The 18810-nt window shown below is 35.7% G+C and overlaps 1 protein-coding gene across 1 annotated transcript in view; it reads right to left on the bottom strand.

The window, feature by feature from the left end:
* The window catches only part of LOC136028758 (probable methyltransferase TARBP1), a 169848-nt gene that overhangs the window by 47054 nt on the left and 103984 nt on the right, over positions 1-18810 (bottom strand). Inside the window, exon 7 of the mRNA XM_065706642.1 lies at positions 5275-5414. Coding sequence (XP_065562714.1) covers positions 5275-5414 — 140 coding nt within the window. The remainder of the gene's footprint in view (positions 1-5274; positions 5415-18810) is intronic.

Below are 18810 nucleotides of genomic sequence, written 5' to 3'. Positions count from 1 at the left end.
AACAGAATGGCTATCTCAAAATTTTGATCAGGTTACTTAGGGGAGAAAATGTGCGTGGGATGGAGCCAAGGTGGCCTCCAATTTTTTGGTAACTTAAAAAGGGCACTAGAACTTTTAATTTCAGTTATAATGAGCCGTCTTACAAAATTCTAGGACCACTGGGTCGATAAAATCACCCTGAAAAAAAAAACGCAATTTTTGTCTTCTGGCGAAAAAATACGAAATTCCAAATTTTTGTATATAGTAGCTTGAAACTTCTACAGTTGGGTTCTTTGATACGGTGAATCTGATGGTGTGATTTTGGTTAAGACTTTTAGGGGGTGTTTCCCCCTATTTTCTAAAATAAGGCAAATTTACTTTTAACTTTTTTTACTCGTAACTTTTGATGGGTAAGATTAAACTTTATGAAACTTATCAAACAGTTCGTGGTAACGAACTGTAGTAAGGAGCGACCCGGCTCAATAGTAGCCAAAACTCTAAAAAAATGAATTTTGATATCAATAGCTACGTTAAAAGGATCGGATTTTTATGCTGATTTTAAATAAATAAGTTTCATCAAGTTTAGTCTTACCCATCAAAAGTTACGAGCCTGAGAAAATTTGCCTTATTTGGGAAAATTGGGGGAAACACCCCCTAAAAGTCGTAGGATCTTAACGAAAATGACACCATCAGATTCAGCGTATCAGAGAACCCTACTGTAGAAGTTTCAAGCTCCTATCTACAAAAATGTGGAATTTTGTATTTTTTGCCAGAAGACAAATCACGGGTGCGAGTTTATTTGTTTGTTTTTTTGTTTTTTTTTGTTTTTTTTTCCCCAGGGGTCATCGTATCGACCAAGTGGTCCTAGAATGTCGCAAGAGGGCTCATTCTAACGGAAATGAAAAGTTCTAGTGCCCTTTTTAAGTGACCAAAAAAATTGGAGGGCATTTAGGCCCCCTCCCACGCTCATTTTTTTCCCAAAGTCAACGGATCAAAATTTTGAGATAGCCATTTTGTTCAACATAGTCGAAAACCATAATAACTATGTCTTTGGGGATGACTTACTCCCCCACAATCCCTGGGGGAGGGGCTGCAAGTTACAAACTTTGACCAGTGTTTACATATAGTAATGGTTATTGGGAAGTGTACAGACGTTTTCAGGGGGATTTTATTTTGTTTGAGGGTGGGGCTGAGGAGAGGGGGCTATGTTGGAGGATCTTTCCTTGGAGGAATCTGTCATGGGGGAAGAAAAATTCAATGAAAAGGGCGCAGGATTCTCTAGCATTACTATAAGAAAACAATGAAAAATAAACATGAAAACGTTTTTTCAAATGAAAGGAAGAAGTAGCATTGAAACTTAAAACGAACAGAGATTATTACGCATATGAGGGGTTCTAAAAATACTTTAGCATAAAGAGCGAGGTATTTAGGAGGAGATAAATACCTTGCTCTTTATGCTAAAGTATTTTTAGTAATTTCAACTATTTATTCTACGGCCTTTCTGATTCAGGGGTCATTCTTAAAGAATTGGGACAAAACTTACGATTTAGTATAAAGAGCGAGGTAAAAACGAGGGTACAAACCCCCTCGTATACATAATAAAAATATAAGGCTATGAAAGTTTGTTACGTAAGTTAATTCTTAAGTTACGCATATTTTTTACTAATAAAAACGTTCGTTAAAATTAAAAGTTCTAGTTGCCTTTTTAAGTAACCGAAAAATTACAGGGCAACTAGGCCTCCTTCCTCACCCCTTATTTCTCAAAATCGTCTGATCAAAACTAAGAGAAAGCCATTTAGCCAAAAAAGGAATTAATATGCAAATTTCATTTTAATAATTTATGTGCGGAGAGCCAAAACCAAACATGCATTAATTCAAAAACGTTCAGAAATTAAATAAAAAAAAACTAATTTTTTTAGCTGAAAGTAAGGAGCGACATTAAAACTTAAAACGAACAGAAATTACTCCGTATATGAAATGGGTTGTCCCCTCTGCAATCCCTCGCTCTTTACGCTAAAGTTTGACTTTTTGCCACAATTCTACTTTTTAAAACAATTAAAAGCTTTAGCGTAAAGAGCGAGGGATTGCGGAGGGGACAACCCATTTCATATACGGAGTAATTTCTGTTCGTTTTAAGTTTTAATGTCGCTCCTTACTTTCAGCTAAAAAAATTAGTTTTTTTTTATTTAATATGTTTAAAATCAACAATAAAATGTGATTCTTTTGATATAACTATCGGTATCAAAATTTCTTTTTTTAGAGTTTCGGTTACTATTGAGCCGGGTCGCTCCTTACTACAGTTCGTTACCACGAACTGTTTGATTGTCTCAACTTATACAGTTGTTGGTGTTTTGTAATAGGTTGATTACTGCGTAGTAAACCTTACAGTTCAGCAAAGTCAAAGCTGAATCCAAGCAAAACTAAAAAAAATTAGCGGATACAACCAATTAAACAAAATCGTATCCGTATCTTAGAAAACTAAACAATTTTCCCTATTTAGAGATTAATTTCTGCATTGGATCCATTTTATGTGACTTAAGTTTACATCAGGGGTGCTAATTTACGAAAATGTAGGGGGGAGATGTATTTTGAAAATCTAGAGAGGGTGGGTATAGGGAAATTTTGTCCCATTTTCGGTCTTTTTCAACAAAAATACCCCAAAAAGATATTTTTCAAGGATGACTGCACCCACCAAATTGACGCGCCTGGTTTATAAGGAAACGTCGATACCAAAATTTAAAATTTTCCACAACGAACTTATTTCAATCGTAAGAAGCTTATTTTAAATCAAATATACATTGGACTAGAATACTTTACTCTTCCACCGCCAAAGTTGACATATACTACTATTTTTACAATGCAATATAACGAAGCACTTGAGGAAAGATAACATAAGAAAGCGTCTGGTTTTTTTTTTTATTCTTTATAAGCACATAGCTGTGACGGGCAGAATTTCTTAACTCAATTATTTTCCCCCAGAGGACGAGGCAGATGATTAAAGAGTCTGTCTCAGGCATCAAGCAATCAGACTATTTTCCCTCTTCATTCTTCTCTAAAAGGTTTATTTTTCCGTACAAGATAAATTGGTGCTTGTATATAATTATATATATATATTTTTTTATATTTTAACTGAAAGTAAGGAGCGACATTAAAACTTAAAACGAATAAAATTATTCTGTATATAAAAGGGGCTATTCCCAGCGCCCCGATCTTTTGATGTATCTATTAGAATCAAAATTCCGTTTTTTAGAGTTTCGGTTATTATTGAGGCGGGCTACTCCTTACTAGAGTTCGCTGCCACGAACTGTTTGATTTTCGTTCAAATTTCACATGTTTAGGCTAAATTTTTCTCTATGTATAATTAAATTATCGCGAAAATATAACCAATACGTATTTGGTTTCAATATGTATATGTATTGACAGTGAGTATTTAAATTCTGTACTTTAATGGTAATCAAACTAGAATTTCTGTGTAGGAAAGAGCATCTAGGCCAAAGGCTCCATATTCGTGCGCATGACGGTGGCCCGAATCCAACTGGATCAAGTCTTAGGCCTCAAAGGCCAATTATCTCCCCATCCTAGGCGGCTGAACTTGCAGAGTCAAACCGTAGACCCCTACCCATAGCCAGAACTTGAGTCTTGACATCACCAGGATTTGAACTTGCATCCCGCAAAGAAAGAAAGAAAGAGAGAAAGAGAGAGAGAGAGAGAGAGAGAGAGAGAGTGAGAGAGAGAGAGAGAGAGAGAGAGAGAGAGAGAGAGAGAGAGAGAGAGAGAGAGAGAGAGAGAGAGAGAGAGAGAGAGAGAGAGAGAGAGAGAGAGAGATTCTTTTTACATATCTATTGATATCAAAATTAATTTTTTTAGAGTTACAGTTACTATTGAGCCGTGTCGCTCCTTAATTACTTTACCACGAGCTTTTTGACATATGAAAAAAAAGAAATAGTAAGTTCATTTTAATTTTTAACTTGTATTTTTAATGACGCTGCTTTGGTTTTAAAGTGACATTTTCTACGTTGGATTTTTTTTTACTAAATTAAAAGAAACAAAAACAAGTTTTTTCAACTGAAATTAAGAAACATAATTAAAATTAAAAATGAACGGAGATTATTCCGAAGGCAGCTGCCCTTCATCTACCCTCGCTTTTTACACTACCGTTCTTCTAAAATGCTTCTCATTCGAATTCAACGGACCTTGTCTTTGAGTTGTCTTAAAGATTGCAACAAAAAGGCACACTTTAAAGGTCAAGGGTACGCAGCTATGGTTGCCTCGGTCAGATTGAGTTGTGATGATTTGTGAGTCCTAGTAGATGTAGTTTTAAAAATGTACATACTATATCCTAAACTGTCCTCAAAAGAAGCAATTATAGCTAAGCCATAAAACGATTAATCCAGATAAAGAAAAATCGGCAGTAGTTTGGAAACTAGTAGTAGTAGTAGTAGTAGTAGAACAATTTTATTGAAAATAATCATTTTTATCTGATAGCACAACAAAAGCGGAGCTTGCGAGGATGTGCTATATAAAAGAAAGAAAAAAGAAAGAAAAAGAGTATGGAGCATGAGACCATTTACCGAAACGAACATAAAAATAAACAACGAAAAGCCACAATATAAATCCCCAAAACGACACAATAAAAAATACAGAAAAATAACTCTCTGAAAATATAATTAATTTGCTTCGAAAGCATACCACCGAGCAACTCCACACGTAAATCAAATTTAAACTGGTTAAAATTACCATTATCCTTAATATCCTTACTAAGTTTGTTCCAAAGTTTGGAACAACTGCTAGATATGTTGGTATCGCAACAACAAAATTTATACCGGAAGAATAAAGGAAGATAATTCACTGTTTGATTTTGACTAAGGACCCTAAACACTAAGAACAAATGTTTCAACCGTCTGTGTGCAAAAATAGCACCTTGGTATTTTCCTGTAAAAGATAGTCACTTTTATTTTTGCTTTCTTTTATTTTCTTTCTTTTGTGTTGGGAATAATCGTATCAATACAGTAGCCGTTTGATAGTAGAATAGGGCTCATTCAAATAAAGACATAAAGTTCTAGTGCTCTTTTTAAAATAACAAAAACTTCGTGCTGTAACAAAATGATTTTCTTGGTCATAAACAGCTAAATAACATCATATAGTATGTTCATAACAGCTAAATTGTTGAAAGTGATTCAACGCGTCACAGCCAAGATTTGAAAACCATAGAATAAGAGCATTGCTAAGATAAATTTTCCTGAATCATGTAGGAATAATAATAAGAAAAAACAGGCAAAAATACCGTAAACTTACCGGCAGCTTTGGCAACCCATTCAGCTGGCGTTGACTTGCGCAAATCGTCACATGCGTTACGAACTGGAATCAGTGTGATTTCTTTGTAGGGCTGGATCATATGAGGTGGAATCCATTCGTCTTCTTGGAGGTGAGTCAAACTGAGCAAAAAACAATGCATTTAGAAAAATCCTTTTAGAAAAATTTAGAATACTTTTTGTCTTGGCTAATTGGTCATTATCTATCTCCATTTTTCAATTTTTATGGCACTTGCCCGTCGGCCAAGTGCCAGATAGCGATCACAATTCTGTCCGTTCGTCGGTCCCGCTTTTCCTAGTTCGGGCACTTCCAGATAAGCTATGAAGATGAAAGTTGGCAGGCGTATCAGGGACCGGACCAGATTAAATTAGATATGGCCGCTTCCCCGATTCAACCATCTGGCGGGGGTGGAGGGACAGTTAATTCTTTATTCATGAAGAAGCCAATAACGTGTACCAGTTAATAAGCATCGGTGGCTCAGTCGGTAGAGCGTACGTCTCATAGTCTTCAGGCCATGAGTCCGAGCTTCACCCGGGGCACTTTTTTTCTTACCAAGTTCAAGTCGTCAGTTAATATGGCGAATAAAAATGTTCTAATATGAAGGAGGATTTAATATACATTTTGAGATGAAAAAATCTACTTCAGGACAAATGAGTTACTGTTGTATATTCCCCCCAAAAAATACTGAACAAGAAGATACTACAGGAACACTGTATTTGCAAGTTTATCTTTGTAATAACTGCCAATAAACAAAGAACAGCAAAATCGATAACTCTAGTACCGAGTCTAATTTTAGGTTTCGATCTCGTCACAAGTGCCATATGAGCTCGTGGCTCTTGTTTATTTTTATATCGTTAGTAGTTCGTTTTTCTGGCAAGTTTTTCTTATTGATAAAACCATGAGTGTTCAGGATCAAAGCATATCATGTACAATCATCAGATTGCATCATGATAATATTTACATGAGTCAGCGACCTATTTGCGACGGGAATATCAGCCGAACTTGCAGGCTATAATAAAAATTGAGGCGGCAAAAATAGTTTTTATCAAATGATGGGATCGGAAAGGATCATTTGAGACAGCATCCACTTTTCTTCTTGGACATGTCAGACTGAAAAAAAAGAAGCAAATCGACGAAAGACAAATTTAATTAGCAATATATTTTTACAATGGCATAAACTCGCTATTTGTTTTCGTTATGCATTTAAAGCAGTTAAGTGTTACCAAGAGATTAAACACAAAACATAAACAAAACAAAGAAAAAGAAAGAACAAAACAAAAAAGGGGAGAGAAAAAAGAATACATTTCAAAACAAAGGCATTATTCTCTTAAATTTAACACTCTGTTAATTTTTTCAAGATTAAAATTTTCAGATGCTGTTCAAAATATCACAAGAGAATGGCAGTTCCAGATGAAAACAGGTTACAAACAGTTTAAGATTATAGACACCACATACACGGTTTCACATCCAATGATTGGACACGTCTGAAAAAACTGATCAAGGTATCTTTTTAATCCGCTACGATCAAAATCTCAGAACGTGAAGGTATTCCCTATTTTAAAAGCTAATCAAAGCTTTATTAATAGCTAATTAATTAGATAATTAATATTTAAGCTTATAAAAGTTTAATAGCTTTAAAACCCAATGAACCAACAGCCTGTCATCCATTTCGATAAATAAAAACGAAAGAAATAATAAAATAAATCGCTTTATTCGTTATCAAACTCGCATTAAATCTTTTTGTTGGACTATACAATGGCCTCACAGTTTCTTTGGGGGGTCCGAGAGGGAGGGGTGGTATTGAAACCTTAGAGCAACTAAAGCTGAAATTTCGTTACCAACAGTTCGTGGCAACGAACCGTTGGTACGAAGCGACCCAGCTGAACAGTAACCGAACCTCTAAGAAACGAAATTTTGATATAAACATATGCATCAAAGGAATCAGATTTTAATGCTAATTTTAATATACAAGTTTCATCAAGTTTAGTCTTACCCATTAAAAGTTACGAGGCTGAGAAAATTTGCCATATTTTCATAAAAAGGAGAAAACACCCATTAAAAGTCATAGAATCTTAATGAAAATCCACACCATCAGATTCAGCGTATCAGAGAACTCTACTGCAGAGGTTTCAAGCTCATATCTGCAAAGATGTGGAATTTTGTATTTTTTGCCAAGAAAGATCACGGATGCGTGTTTATTTGTTGTTGTTTTTTTCCCAGGGGGGATCGTATCGACTTAGTGGTCGCAGAATGTAACAAAAGGGCTCATTCTAACGGAAATCAAAAGTTTCAGCGCCCTTTGTAAGCGACCCAAAAAATTGGCGGGCAACTAGGCCTCCTCCTACGCTCATTTTCAGAACTCAAAAGATATCCATTTCGTTCAGCATAGTCGATAATCTAATAACTATGTCTTTGAGGACGAATTAATCTCCCACAGTCCCCGGGGGAAGGACTGCAAGTTATGAGCCTTTCCCATTGTCTACATATAGTATTGGTTATTGGGAAGAATGCTGGTGTTTTCAGGGGAGATTTTTCTGGTGGTGGTTGGGGGGGGGGGAGTTGGGGGATGGAGTTACGTGAAAGGAACAAAATTCAAACTTTAATGCAAAGAGCAAAGTATTGGCGAGGGAGCGAACCTCCTCATATACTTAATAAAAATATACCAATATAGAAGTTCGTTACGTAAGTTAATTTGTAAGTTACGAATATTTATAACTAATAAAAACGTTCGTGAATAAAATTAAAATTCTAGTGGCCTTTTTAAGTAACCAAATAAAACTGGAGGGTAACTAGGACCCCTCTACCGCCCATTTTTTCAAAATCGTCTGATCGAAACTTTGAGAAAGCCATTTAGCCAAAAACAAAAAATTAATATGCAAATTTTGTTTTAATTATTAAGGTACGATGAGCCAAAATCAAAACCTGCATTAATTAAAAAACGTTCAGAAATTAAAGAAAAAATAATAAGTTTTTTTTTAACTGAAAGTAAAGAGTGACATTAAAAATTAAAACGAGCAGAAATTATGTCGTGTATGAAAGGGGTTGTCCCCTCCTCAACGCCCCGCTCTTTACGCTGAAGTTTGAATATTTCTCACAACTCTACTTTTTAAAACGATAAAAAAAAATTTAGCGTGAAGAGCCGGGCGCTGAGGAGGGGGCAGCCCCTTTCACACACGGAATAATTTCTGTTCGTTTCAAGTTTTAATGTCGTTCCTAACTTTCCGTTAAAAAAACTTGTTCTTTTATTTAATAAGAGTAAATAAACCGAAGGTCAAATCTACTCATATAACAACAATTTCAAAATGCTTGTATTTGAACTGAAAAATTATGAAATTTTGTGTAAGACAAGGCAATAAGAAAGCAAATATACAGAGAAGTGACACACTTTCCGAAATCTTGTACACCAGGTAGCGCATTCCAAGCGTAACGGAACTGTGCCAAGCATTGCAGAACTAATTCCACAATTTTTATATCGATTTTTGTCAATAAAACCCTTCCTAAGTCAAGAATGTTGAATTCTTGTAGCAATTTGTTGAACAAATTTCGCTAAAATTCGAATTGTGCCAAGCGTGACGGAACTGTGATGTACAAGTGGCGGTCCAACATGTAGACCAGGTGGCGGGAAGTGACACCTCGAAAGAATACTAAGGTTTGGAGACCCCTCCCTCTTCAACCTACGTATTTCAAATACAATTTGAGATCTTGAAGAGATATGGACAGTTACTGCGGTAGGACTGGGTGAAATATGTTTCAAATTCTTAATTATTACAAAAAAACTCAATATAAGAGAAAAGGCAAGCCCTTTGGGGGTGGGGGGAAGAGATAATTCCCAAGTCCTAATAATTCAATCACTGAGCTATGCGGTAGTTTATTGGGTTATACACCTCTGACATTTTATGGTATCAAGAACATTATGGTATATTACAAATTAAATCAAGTTAATGTAGATGTTTTTAGGCATAAAAGGCAATGTTCTGCTTTGACTCGTATTTCTCTAAACAAAAGGTTCCACAGAATAAAAAGATCCAAGCAATTGACAAAAAGTAATTAGGGAAAATGCTCTCAAGCTTTGTTTTCCAATTAGCTAAATACTTTTCCTTCCTCACCCTTTTGCATGTTTCTTTTCTTCATTTATTCCCTAAAAGGCAATAGTAGTAGTTTTCTTTTTTTTAAATCTTAGACAGAGTAGAGAGAACAAATAATTTCTATGACCATACTGGCCTTTCCATTTATAATTAAAATAATACAAAAAATTTATGCATTTATTAGAATAAAAAAAAATTATACGTAACAAAATTATAATATAATATTATAAAACTAAAATATATATATATATATATATATATATATATATATATATATATATATATATATATATATATATATATATATATATATATATATATATATATATATATATATATATATATATATATATATATATATATATATATATATATATATTTATATATATCTTTTCATTTTATTGGGTTATTCCACACCATTTGGTGATTGTCTGATACGGGTATGACAGTGTATTTACAGGTCTTATACGGATTAAATCAGACTTAGGTCTTATTCAGTATCATACAGATTAGAACAGCCCCTCGCAAATAATTCAACTGAACAATCTTTGGCTCACCCATTCAGCCTACACGAACTCAATCCCAAATCTCTGTTTCAATGCTTGAGTCTGTGTTCTCTCCGTCATTCATACCGAAAACTACGTTCTGCAGCCCTAAATTTGGATATACCAAACAAGCCTATTGCCTGATCCCACCTTGGTTCCATCCACCAAATTTTTATTCGCTGGGAGGCATCTGTCTGGCTCAGTTAAAATATTTCACCCTAAGCTGTCGTTGCATATCACCTGATTAGAAAACAAATTATTAGTATTTTTTTCTCCTCTATTCACTTTCTTTAAGCATGTAGTTTATCAAGTTTTTTTTGTAGCGCATGCGTTACTTTCTATTGACTTTTTTTGAGAATCCTATCTTTCATCTTGCTTTATTTAATTATATTTCCACAGCCCAATATTTGGACCTGCCAAAAGAACATACAGTCTGATCCCAGCTTGGTTTCACCTACTGAAGTTATTTCAATTTGGAATCATCTGTCTGATTCAGGAAAATACTTCAAATCTTTGATACTCAACCCCCTCGTTGTCACTACTCATCACCTCATCAGAAATCAGATTATTAGTATTTTCCTCCTCTTTGTAGCGTATTTGTATCTTTCTTTTCTGCTGTATTTAAGTGCCATTCCACAGCGCTAAATTTGAACTAGCCAAGAGAGCTTATACTCCGATCCCAGCTCCGTTTCATCTATCTACGTTTTTCAACTTGGAATCATCTGTCTGATTCAGTTACATCAACCAAATCTTCCTCCCTCCATCGTTTTCACTACCCATCGCCTCATCAGAAACCAAATTATTAGTATTTTTTCCTCCTCTTTGTAGCGTATTTGTATCTATCTTTTAACTTTCTATCTTTCTTTTCTGCTTTATTTAACTGCAGTTCCAGAGCGCTAAATTTGGACCTGCCAAAAGAACTTATACTCCGATCCCAGTTCTGTCCCATCTATCTAAGTTTTCCCACTTGGAATCATCTGTCTGATTCAATTAAGTCAACCAAATCTTTCTCCCCCATTGTTTTCGCTACCCAACGCCTCATCAGAAACCAAATTATTAGTATTTTTTCCTCTTTGTAGCGTATTTGTATCTTTCTTCTAACTTTCTTTGGGTGTTCTATCTTTCTTTTCTGCTTTATTTAAGTGCAGTTACAAAGCGCTAAATTTGAACTTGCCCAAAGAGCTTATACTCTGATCCCAGCTTTGTCCCATCTATCTAAGTTTTTCCACTTGAAATCATCTGTCTGATTCAGATAAATCAACCAAATCTTCCTCCCCCCACCGTTGTCACTACCCATCGCCTCATCAGAAACCAAATTATTAGTAATTTTCTCCTCTTTGTATCTTTCTTTTAACTTTCTTTGAGTGTTCTATCTTTCTTTTCTGCTTTATTTAAGTGCAGTTCCACAGCGCTAAATTTGAACCTGCCAAAAGAGCTTATACTCTGATCCCAGCTTTTTCCCATCCATCTAAGTTTTTCCACTTGAAATCATCTGTCTGATTCAGTTAAATCAACCAAATCTCCCTCCCCCCATCGTTGTCACTATCGATCGCCTCATCAGAAACCAAATTATTAGTATTTTTTCTCCTCTATGCATCTTTCTTTTAACTTTCTTTGAGTGTACTATCTTTCTTTTCTGCTTTATGTAAGTGCAGTTCCACAGCGCTAAATTTGGACCTGCCAAAAGAGCATATACTCTGATCACAGCTTTGTCCCATCTATCTAAGTTTTTCCACTTGAAATCATCTGTCTAATTCAGTTAAATCAACCAAATCTCCCTCCCTCCATCGTTGTCACTACCCATCGCCTCATCAGAAACCAAATTATTAATATTTTTTCTCCTCTATGTGTCTTTCTTTTAACTTTCTTTGAGTGTTCTATCTTTCTTTTCTGCTTTATTAAAGTGTTCCTTTAGATAGAAATTTCGCGCTGATAGAAATTCGCTAATAAGGAGAAAAGCGCTGATAGCGCTTTTCTCCTTAGATAGAAATTTAGCGCTGTGTTCCACAGCGCTAAATTTGAACCTGCAAAAAGAGCTTATACTCCGATCCCAGCTTTGTCCCATCCATCTAAGTTTTTCCACTTGAAATCATCTATCTGATTCAGTTAAATCAACCAAATCTCCCTCCCCCCATCGTTGTCACTATCCATCGCCTCATCAAAAACCAAATTATTAGTATTTTTTTCTCCTCTTTGTATCTTTCTTTTAACTTTCTTTGAGTGTTCTATCTTTCTTTTCTGCTTTATTTAAGAGCAGTTCCACAGCGCTAAATTTGAACCTGCCAAAAGAGCTTATACTCCAATCCCAGCTTCGTTCCATCAGTCTACGTTTTCCCACTTGGAATCATCTGTCTGATTCAGTTAAATCAACCAAATCTCCCTCCCCCCATCGTTGTCACTACTCATCGCCTCATTAGAAGCCAAATTATTAGTCTTTTCTCCTCTTTATAGCGTATTTGTATCTTTCTTTTAACTTTCCTTTAGTGTTCTATCTTTCTTTTCTGCTTTATTTAAGAGTAGTTCCAGAGAGCCAAGTTTGGATCGGCCAAAACAGCTTATACTCCGATCCCAGCTTCGTTCCATCCATCTACATTTTTCCACTTGGAATCATCTGCCTGATTCAGTTAAATCAACAAAATCTCCATCAACTCTTAATTGTCATTATCCAATGCCTCATCAGAAACAAATTATTAGTATTTTCCCTCCTCTCTGTAGTGGATTAAGTTTCTTTAAGGAAGTAGTTTATTAAGTTCGTTTACAATGCATTTCTTCCTTTTTTAACTTTCTTGGGTTCAAGCTTTGCTTTTGAGCGTTATAGTATAGCTGTAATAAATTTATCTTTCATATTTTAACACTGATCAATGAGTGTTAAATATAGTTTTATTTTCTTCCTTTTTTATGATGATTAAGACTTCTCGGCGTAAAAAGTCTAGTCAAAGTCACAAGTCTAGTCATATTTTTTTTCAAAGTTCACTGCCTTAGCTTAAAGCTTTACATTGGTTTTTACCAAAGTTTTTTATTTTAATATATTATATATTTAATATATATTTTATTTTTTTTATTATTATTTTTAAATTATAATATATATTTTATTTTTATTTTAATATATATTTTATTTTAATACATTGGTTTTATTTTAATTCAATGTAAAGTTTTACATTGGTTCTTATCAATGCATTTTGGGCGAAACGCAAATAATAGTGAAGCATTATTGGGTGTTTTTTTTTGTCATCCAAGTCCACATTAAACGCCATCTACATCTGCATTCAAATCGCCATCTGCGTACTTGGCTGGTGCTCCGTTTACACTGCACTAAACGTAGAGGCTCCACTGACTTTTATGGCAGATGAATTTTTTATTTTATAAGAATGCTTCCTGACATTTATCCTATCGGTATTCCTTTGTTTGTCATTATTGTTCCACTTGTGATCACTTTAAGTGACGTTTAGTTCAAACTTTGCAAATATATGTTCGAGGACGTCTGGCTTCTCATTTTGCCAAAGCCTCATTAATGGCTTAGTACAACCACAATAGGTTGTATTAGGCTAATGTTTGCAACATGTTAAGACTTTAGATATTTTTGCTAACGAGACCAATTAAATTGATATATGAAGATATCATAGACGGAAGATTAAAAAAAACGGTAAAACAGGAAAATAATGAACACATCCCTCTTTCTTCAATTACTCCAGTAATTAGAAACAAACTTTAACCACTATACATTATATCCCGAAACTCAGTGACAAACATGGGAGAATTTTGAAGAAATATAACCTCATTTTTATAAAAATATAACATTTTTAGAAAAATGTACTAAAGGTTTTATGATTTTTTTTCTATTCGCCAATGGATAAAACTGACCTTATGTACAAGGTCATGGTAAGGTCGTGGTGTAGACAGAGCCCATTGTTCAGGTAGAAAGTTTTATATTGACAAGACCCATAGAAAGTTGTGAGAACGACTGCATAAACACAAGGTTTAACTACATAAATCCCTGAGATGTGAAAACAAAAATAAAAATGACAATTTTAATTCTGCATTGGCCCTTCACATTTTCAATTATCCAGATCATTTAGTTCTTTTGAGGAAGAAATTTTAATATCTATTGTTAATGGTCTATCGCAATCTTTTAGAGACAACTGAGACTAATAAATATATAAATAGGCTTTTGCTATAAATAGAGACACTGGATATAATTGCATAAGCCCGAATTATAACAACTTAGTTTTTAAATGACAGAAATAAAATTTTTCCTCAGTTTAAAGTAAAATCACCTGTCCGCAGTTTTAATGAGAATCGAGTCTGTAGGGAAGCTAAGTCTATTACTAAGCAGAGATTTTTTGCACAATCCAATTGGTGAATATGTCTTTCATTTACTCAGTTTCATTTTTACAAAGTGTCTATCTCTCTCGTGAAGTCTACATCACAAGTTATATTTTTTTTTTTGCATTGAGGACGACTTCGCGGAAGTCTTTGTCGAAATATTTACTTATTTTCTCTTCACGTTGTTCCACTGGTCGAGACTTCCCTCGTTTTCCTCTGCTTTTGGATTTTTTTTCATTTATTACATTTTCTCTTCTTTGTTTCATGAGCCTAATAGTAGCTCGTCATACCAACATGTCTGCACTTAGTTCATTTTGGAATCCTGTCAGGACTTGGCTTATCAATGCATCAAACCCGTTTGCAGTAATACTACGAATTAGCTCGTTTTACACCAAGCCATGACTTGGTCCAGTGGTGCACGAAGTTTTTAAGATTAATTCACAATTCAATAGCTTAGACTTGGCTCATTCATGCACACGTAAAGTCTGCAGTAGTGTTGGAAAACTTTTTAGCATGGACTTGACAAAAAATTATACAAAAACAAAAGCTAAGAGCTCATATGGCACTTGTGACGAGGTCGGAAGAGCCAAGAGTTCATATGGTATGAGCTCTAGCGAAATTCTAAGAATCAATAGATTATTTTAAAAGGAAAATCAGAGGCTTAATATAGATTGGGATTTAAAATAAGAGCTCTAAGACACGAGGTCCTTCTAAATATCAAAATTCATTAAGATCCGATCACCCACTCGTAAGTTAAAAATACCTCATTTTTCTAATTTTTCCTCTCCCTTCAGCTCTCAAGATGGTCGAATCTGGGAAAACGACTTTAGCAAGTCAATTTGTGTAGGTTCCTGACACGCCTACCAATTTTCATCGTCCTAGCACGTCCAGAGGTATCGAACTCGCCAAAGCACTGAACCTCCCTAACTTCCCCAAAGAGAGCGGATCTAGTCCGGTTACGTAAATCACGTATCTACATTTGCTTATTCTACCCACCAAGATTCATCCCGATCTCTCCAATCTAGGGGGTTTTCCGAGATTTCTGGCTTCCCCCTCCAATGTCACCAGATCTGTTCGGTATTTAAAATAAGAGCTCTGAGATATGAGTTCCTTCTAAATGTCAAATTCCATTAAGATCCGGTCGCCCGTTCCTAAGTTAAAAATACCTCAATTTTTCTAATTTTTCCAAATTCACGCCCCCCTGCCCAACTCCCCCAAAGAGAGCGGATTTAGTCAGGTTATTTCAATCACGTATCTAGGACTTGTGCTTATTCTTCCCACCAAGTTTCATCCCGATCTCTCCACTCCAAGAGTTTTCCAAGATTTCCCGTTTCTCCCTCCAACTCCCCCAGTATCACAAGATACGGTCAGGATTTAAAATAAGAGCTCCGAGACACGAGGTCCTTCTAAATATCAAATTTCAATAGGATCCAATCACCCATTCGTAAGTTAAAAATACCTCATTTTTTTCAATTTTTCCTCTCCCTCCAGCCCCCCAGATGGTCGAATCAGGGAAACGACTGTTATCAAGTTAATTTGTGCAGGTCCCTGACACGCCTACGAATTTTCATCGTCCTAGCACGTCCAGAAGCACCGAACTCACCAAAGCACTGGAAATCCCCACAACTCCCCCAAAGAGAGCGGATCCGGTCCGGTCATGTCAGTCACGTATCTTGGACTTGTGCTTAATATTCTTCCCACCAAGTTTCATCCTGATCTCTCCACTCTAAGCGTTTTCCGGGATTTCCGGACGCCCCCACTCCCCCCAATGACGCTGGATCCGGTTAGGATTAAAAATATGACATCTGAGTTACAAGGTCCTTCTATATATGAAATTTCATTAAGATCCAATCACTCCTTCGTAAGTTAAAATACCTCATTTTTTAATTTTTCAAAATTAACCCCCCCCCCAACTCCCCCAAAGAGAGCGGATCCGTTCCGGTTGTGTCAATCACGTATCTAGGACTTGTGCTTATTTTCCCCACCAAGTTTCATCGCGATCCCTCCGCTCTAAGCGTTTTCAAAGATTTTAGGTTTCCCCCTCCAGCCCCCCCTAATGTAACCGGATCCGGTCGGGATATAAAATAAGAGCTCTGAAACACGATATGCTTTTAATGTCAAATTCCATTAAGATCCGATCATCCGTTCGTAAGTTAAAAATACCTCATTTTTTCTAATTTTTCCGAATTTACCGTCCCCCACTCCCCCAGATAGTCAAATCGGGGAAATCAGTATTTCTAACTTAATCTGTTCTGGTCCCTGATACGCCTGCCAAATTTCATCTTCCTAACTTATCTGGAAAAGCCTAAACTAGCAAACCCAGGCAGACAGACCGACAGAATTTGCGATCGCTATATGTCACATGGTAAATACCAAGTGCCATAAAAAGTTTAGGTTGGGGGACATCAGCAAGAAAGCACGATCCTGGACAATCTAGCCACTTTATTTGTGAAAGATGACCATTTCATCATAGCGATAGATTGGGTGATAAAACCACATTCTTATAGAGCAATTGTGTAGTATACAGCCGATTCCGGTGTAGCAAATATTACTGAAATTTTTAAGATGTCCCCGTTCGGAGGTCATACTTGAAAATTTGCCATGCCATGGGTTCTTGTACCCTAGTCTTAGTTCTAAGCCGTATCTTATCCTCCCAAAACTATTTCCAACTGCAAAACAAACCATGCGTATTGGCTTTTTTACCTTTTTTTTAATGCTATATAGCCACCATCTAACAATGAATGCTGTCAATGAGCGTGAGCCTATCCACTCTGTAATTCTTCTTGGTAACTAAAAACACCTGTTCATCCCAATTTATTCCTAATTTAAATTACTTTTTCTCTTTAACGCTAATGCTCAAATCTACTCCCGCTAAACTCTCTAAACCATCCGTTCATTTCCAAAGCATTTTCATCTAGGACATTCAAACCATCTGGATAATCTAATTCTAGGGAAGTTTCACCGCAAAGAAAGAAAGAAGCTACTTGTAGAAAATTTCGAAAATCAAAACTTCTGTTACTTTACTGGCTTTAAATTTCAAACAGGAAGCCTTTCGCCTGAAATTTGACCTGTCATTCTTTTTGATGGCTAAACATTTTACTAAGAAGTTCTCCGAGAACAGTCAGGTTTCAAACAGGCGAGGTTATTTATTTACCTTTTCTGACATGCGCTTAAGTAATGAAGTGCATAAGCACACTGAGCTCACGATATACGCCAAAGACGTGAATCAATGAGAATAAGGCACATTTTGTAACATAGAACAATAATAAAGCATTCTTTTTTTCTCTCTGGCTTCTACCTTCCCACTTAATATCGTATCCTCCAATAGTCTTTGCTCTTTCCCTTAAGACAAAATCCCTCAAAATAATCCATGACTTATGTACACGACATAAGCCCATTTAACCTCTGATTCTTAATTGAGGCGACTACCAACCTCACTTCCTACTTAAACACCGCAATATTATTATCACGCATAGCCCTTTAACATACAAAACTGGTATACTATATAGGGATAGGACCGTCACTAAAACTCTTCCATCAGCTCAATCCAACACCTGTTCATCATATATAAAACTTAAGACTAAAGGGACCTGATAATTCAAAAGTTTCTCATTGATTAACATAAGCCCGAAACTTTGCTTCCTCTTACTCGTTCAAAACCTCTTCTTACTCTCTTTAACCTCTTCTTAAACCTCTTTCTTACTCGGATAGGACCGTCACTAAAACTCTTCCATCAGCTCAATCCAACGCCTGTTCATCATATATAAAACTTAAGACTAAAGGGACCTGATAATTCAAAAGTTTCTCATTGATTAACATAAGCCCGAAACTTTGCTTCCTCTTACTCGTTCAAAACCTCGAACTCCTTAGGATTTTGTCCCTAGGAAGTCTTAAAAATTTATCTGCGACATCTCTTATTCTCAAGCATCATCATGCTTAGCAAATTGCTTCCTACCAAAATTCTATTAATACCTATATAATTAATACAATCACCATTATACTAAAAACATCTCAACTGAAAATAAGAGCGATGCCGACTCTGAACATTTTCAATAACCATTCTGCGTCGCATAATCCAATGCTGTGGTCATTAAGTCAGGGTGCTCAGGGATTACTAGCGTTCATAAATGTATATATGGGGCACAGATGTACGGGGTACAGATAGAACAAAAAATTCGCGCCTAAAGATCTTACCCGTCATTTTAAGTCAAAGTAAAAATTTCAATAATTTAGCTTATTACGTCTCCCACTACTACTAGCCTACTGACAACTCACTGCAGCACCAAACCATCTTTGGCCAACACAGCTACAAACATTCCTCCTCTGCATCAATTTATTCAAAGCTTCACTATTCAGTCCTTCGTACAAAGTTCAAATTTTACTTAAATATTTTGTCACAAACTATGCTCCATTCGAGGACAACCCATTTTTTCTTTTGCCACTGATAGATGGCCAAAAAGCACAATCTTTGGTAATCTGTTATCCCCCATTGGTAAAATCGGTATCCCCCAAACGTTTCTTTAACAGCAAACAAATACGCGCCTTAATCGTTCTACTAATTACAT

This window comes from Artemia franciscana, chromosome 7 (assembly GCF_032884065.1).
Source record: "Artemia franciscana chromosome 7, ASM3288406v1, whole genome shotgun sequence".
Taxonomy (NCBI): Eukaryota; Metazoa; Arthropoda; class Branchiopoda; order Anostraca; family Artemiidae; genus Artemia; species Artemia franciscana.
This window is presented reverse-complemented; position numbering and strand designations above follow the sequence as displayed.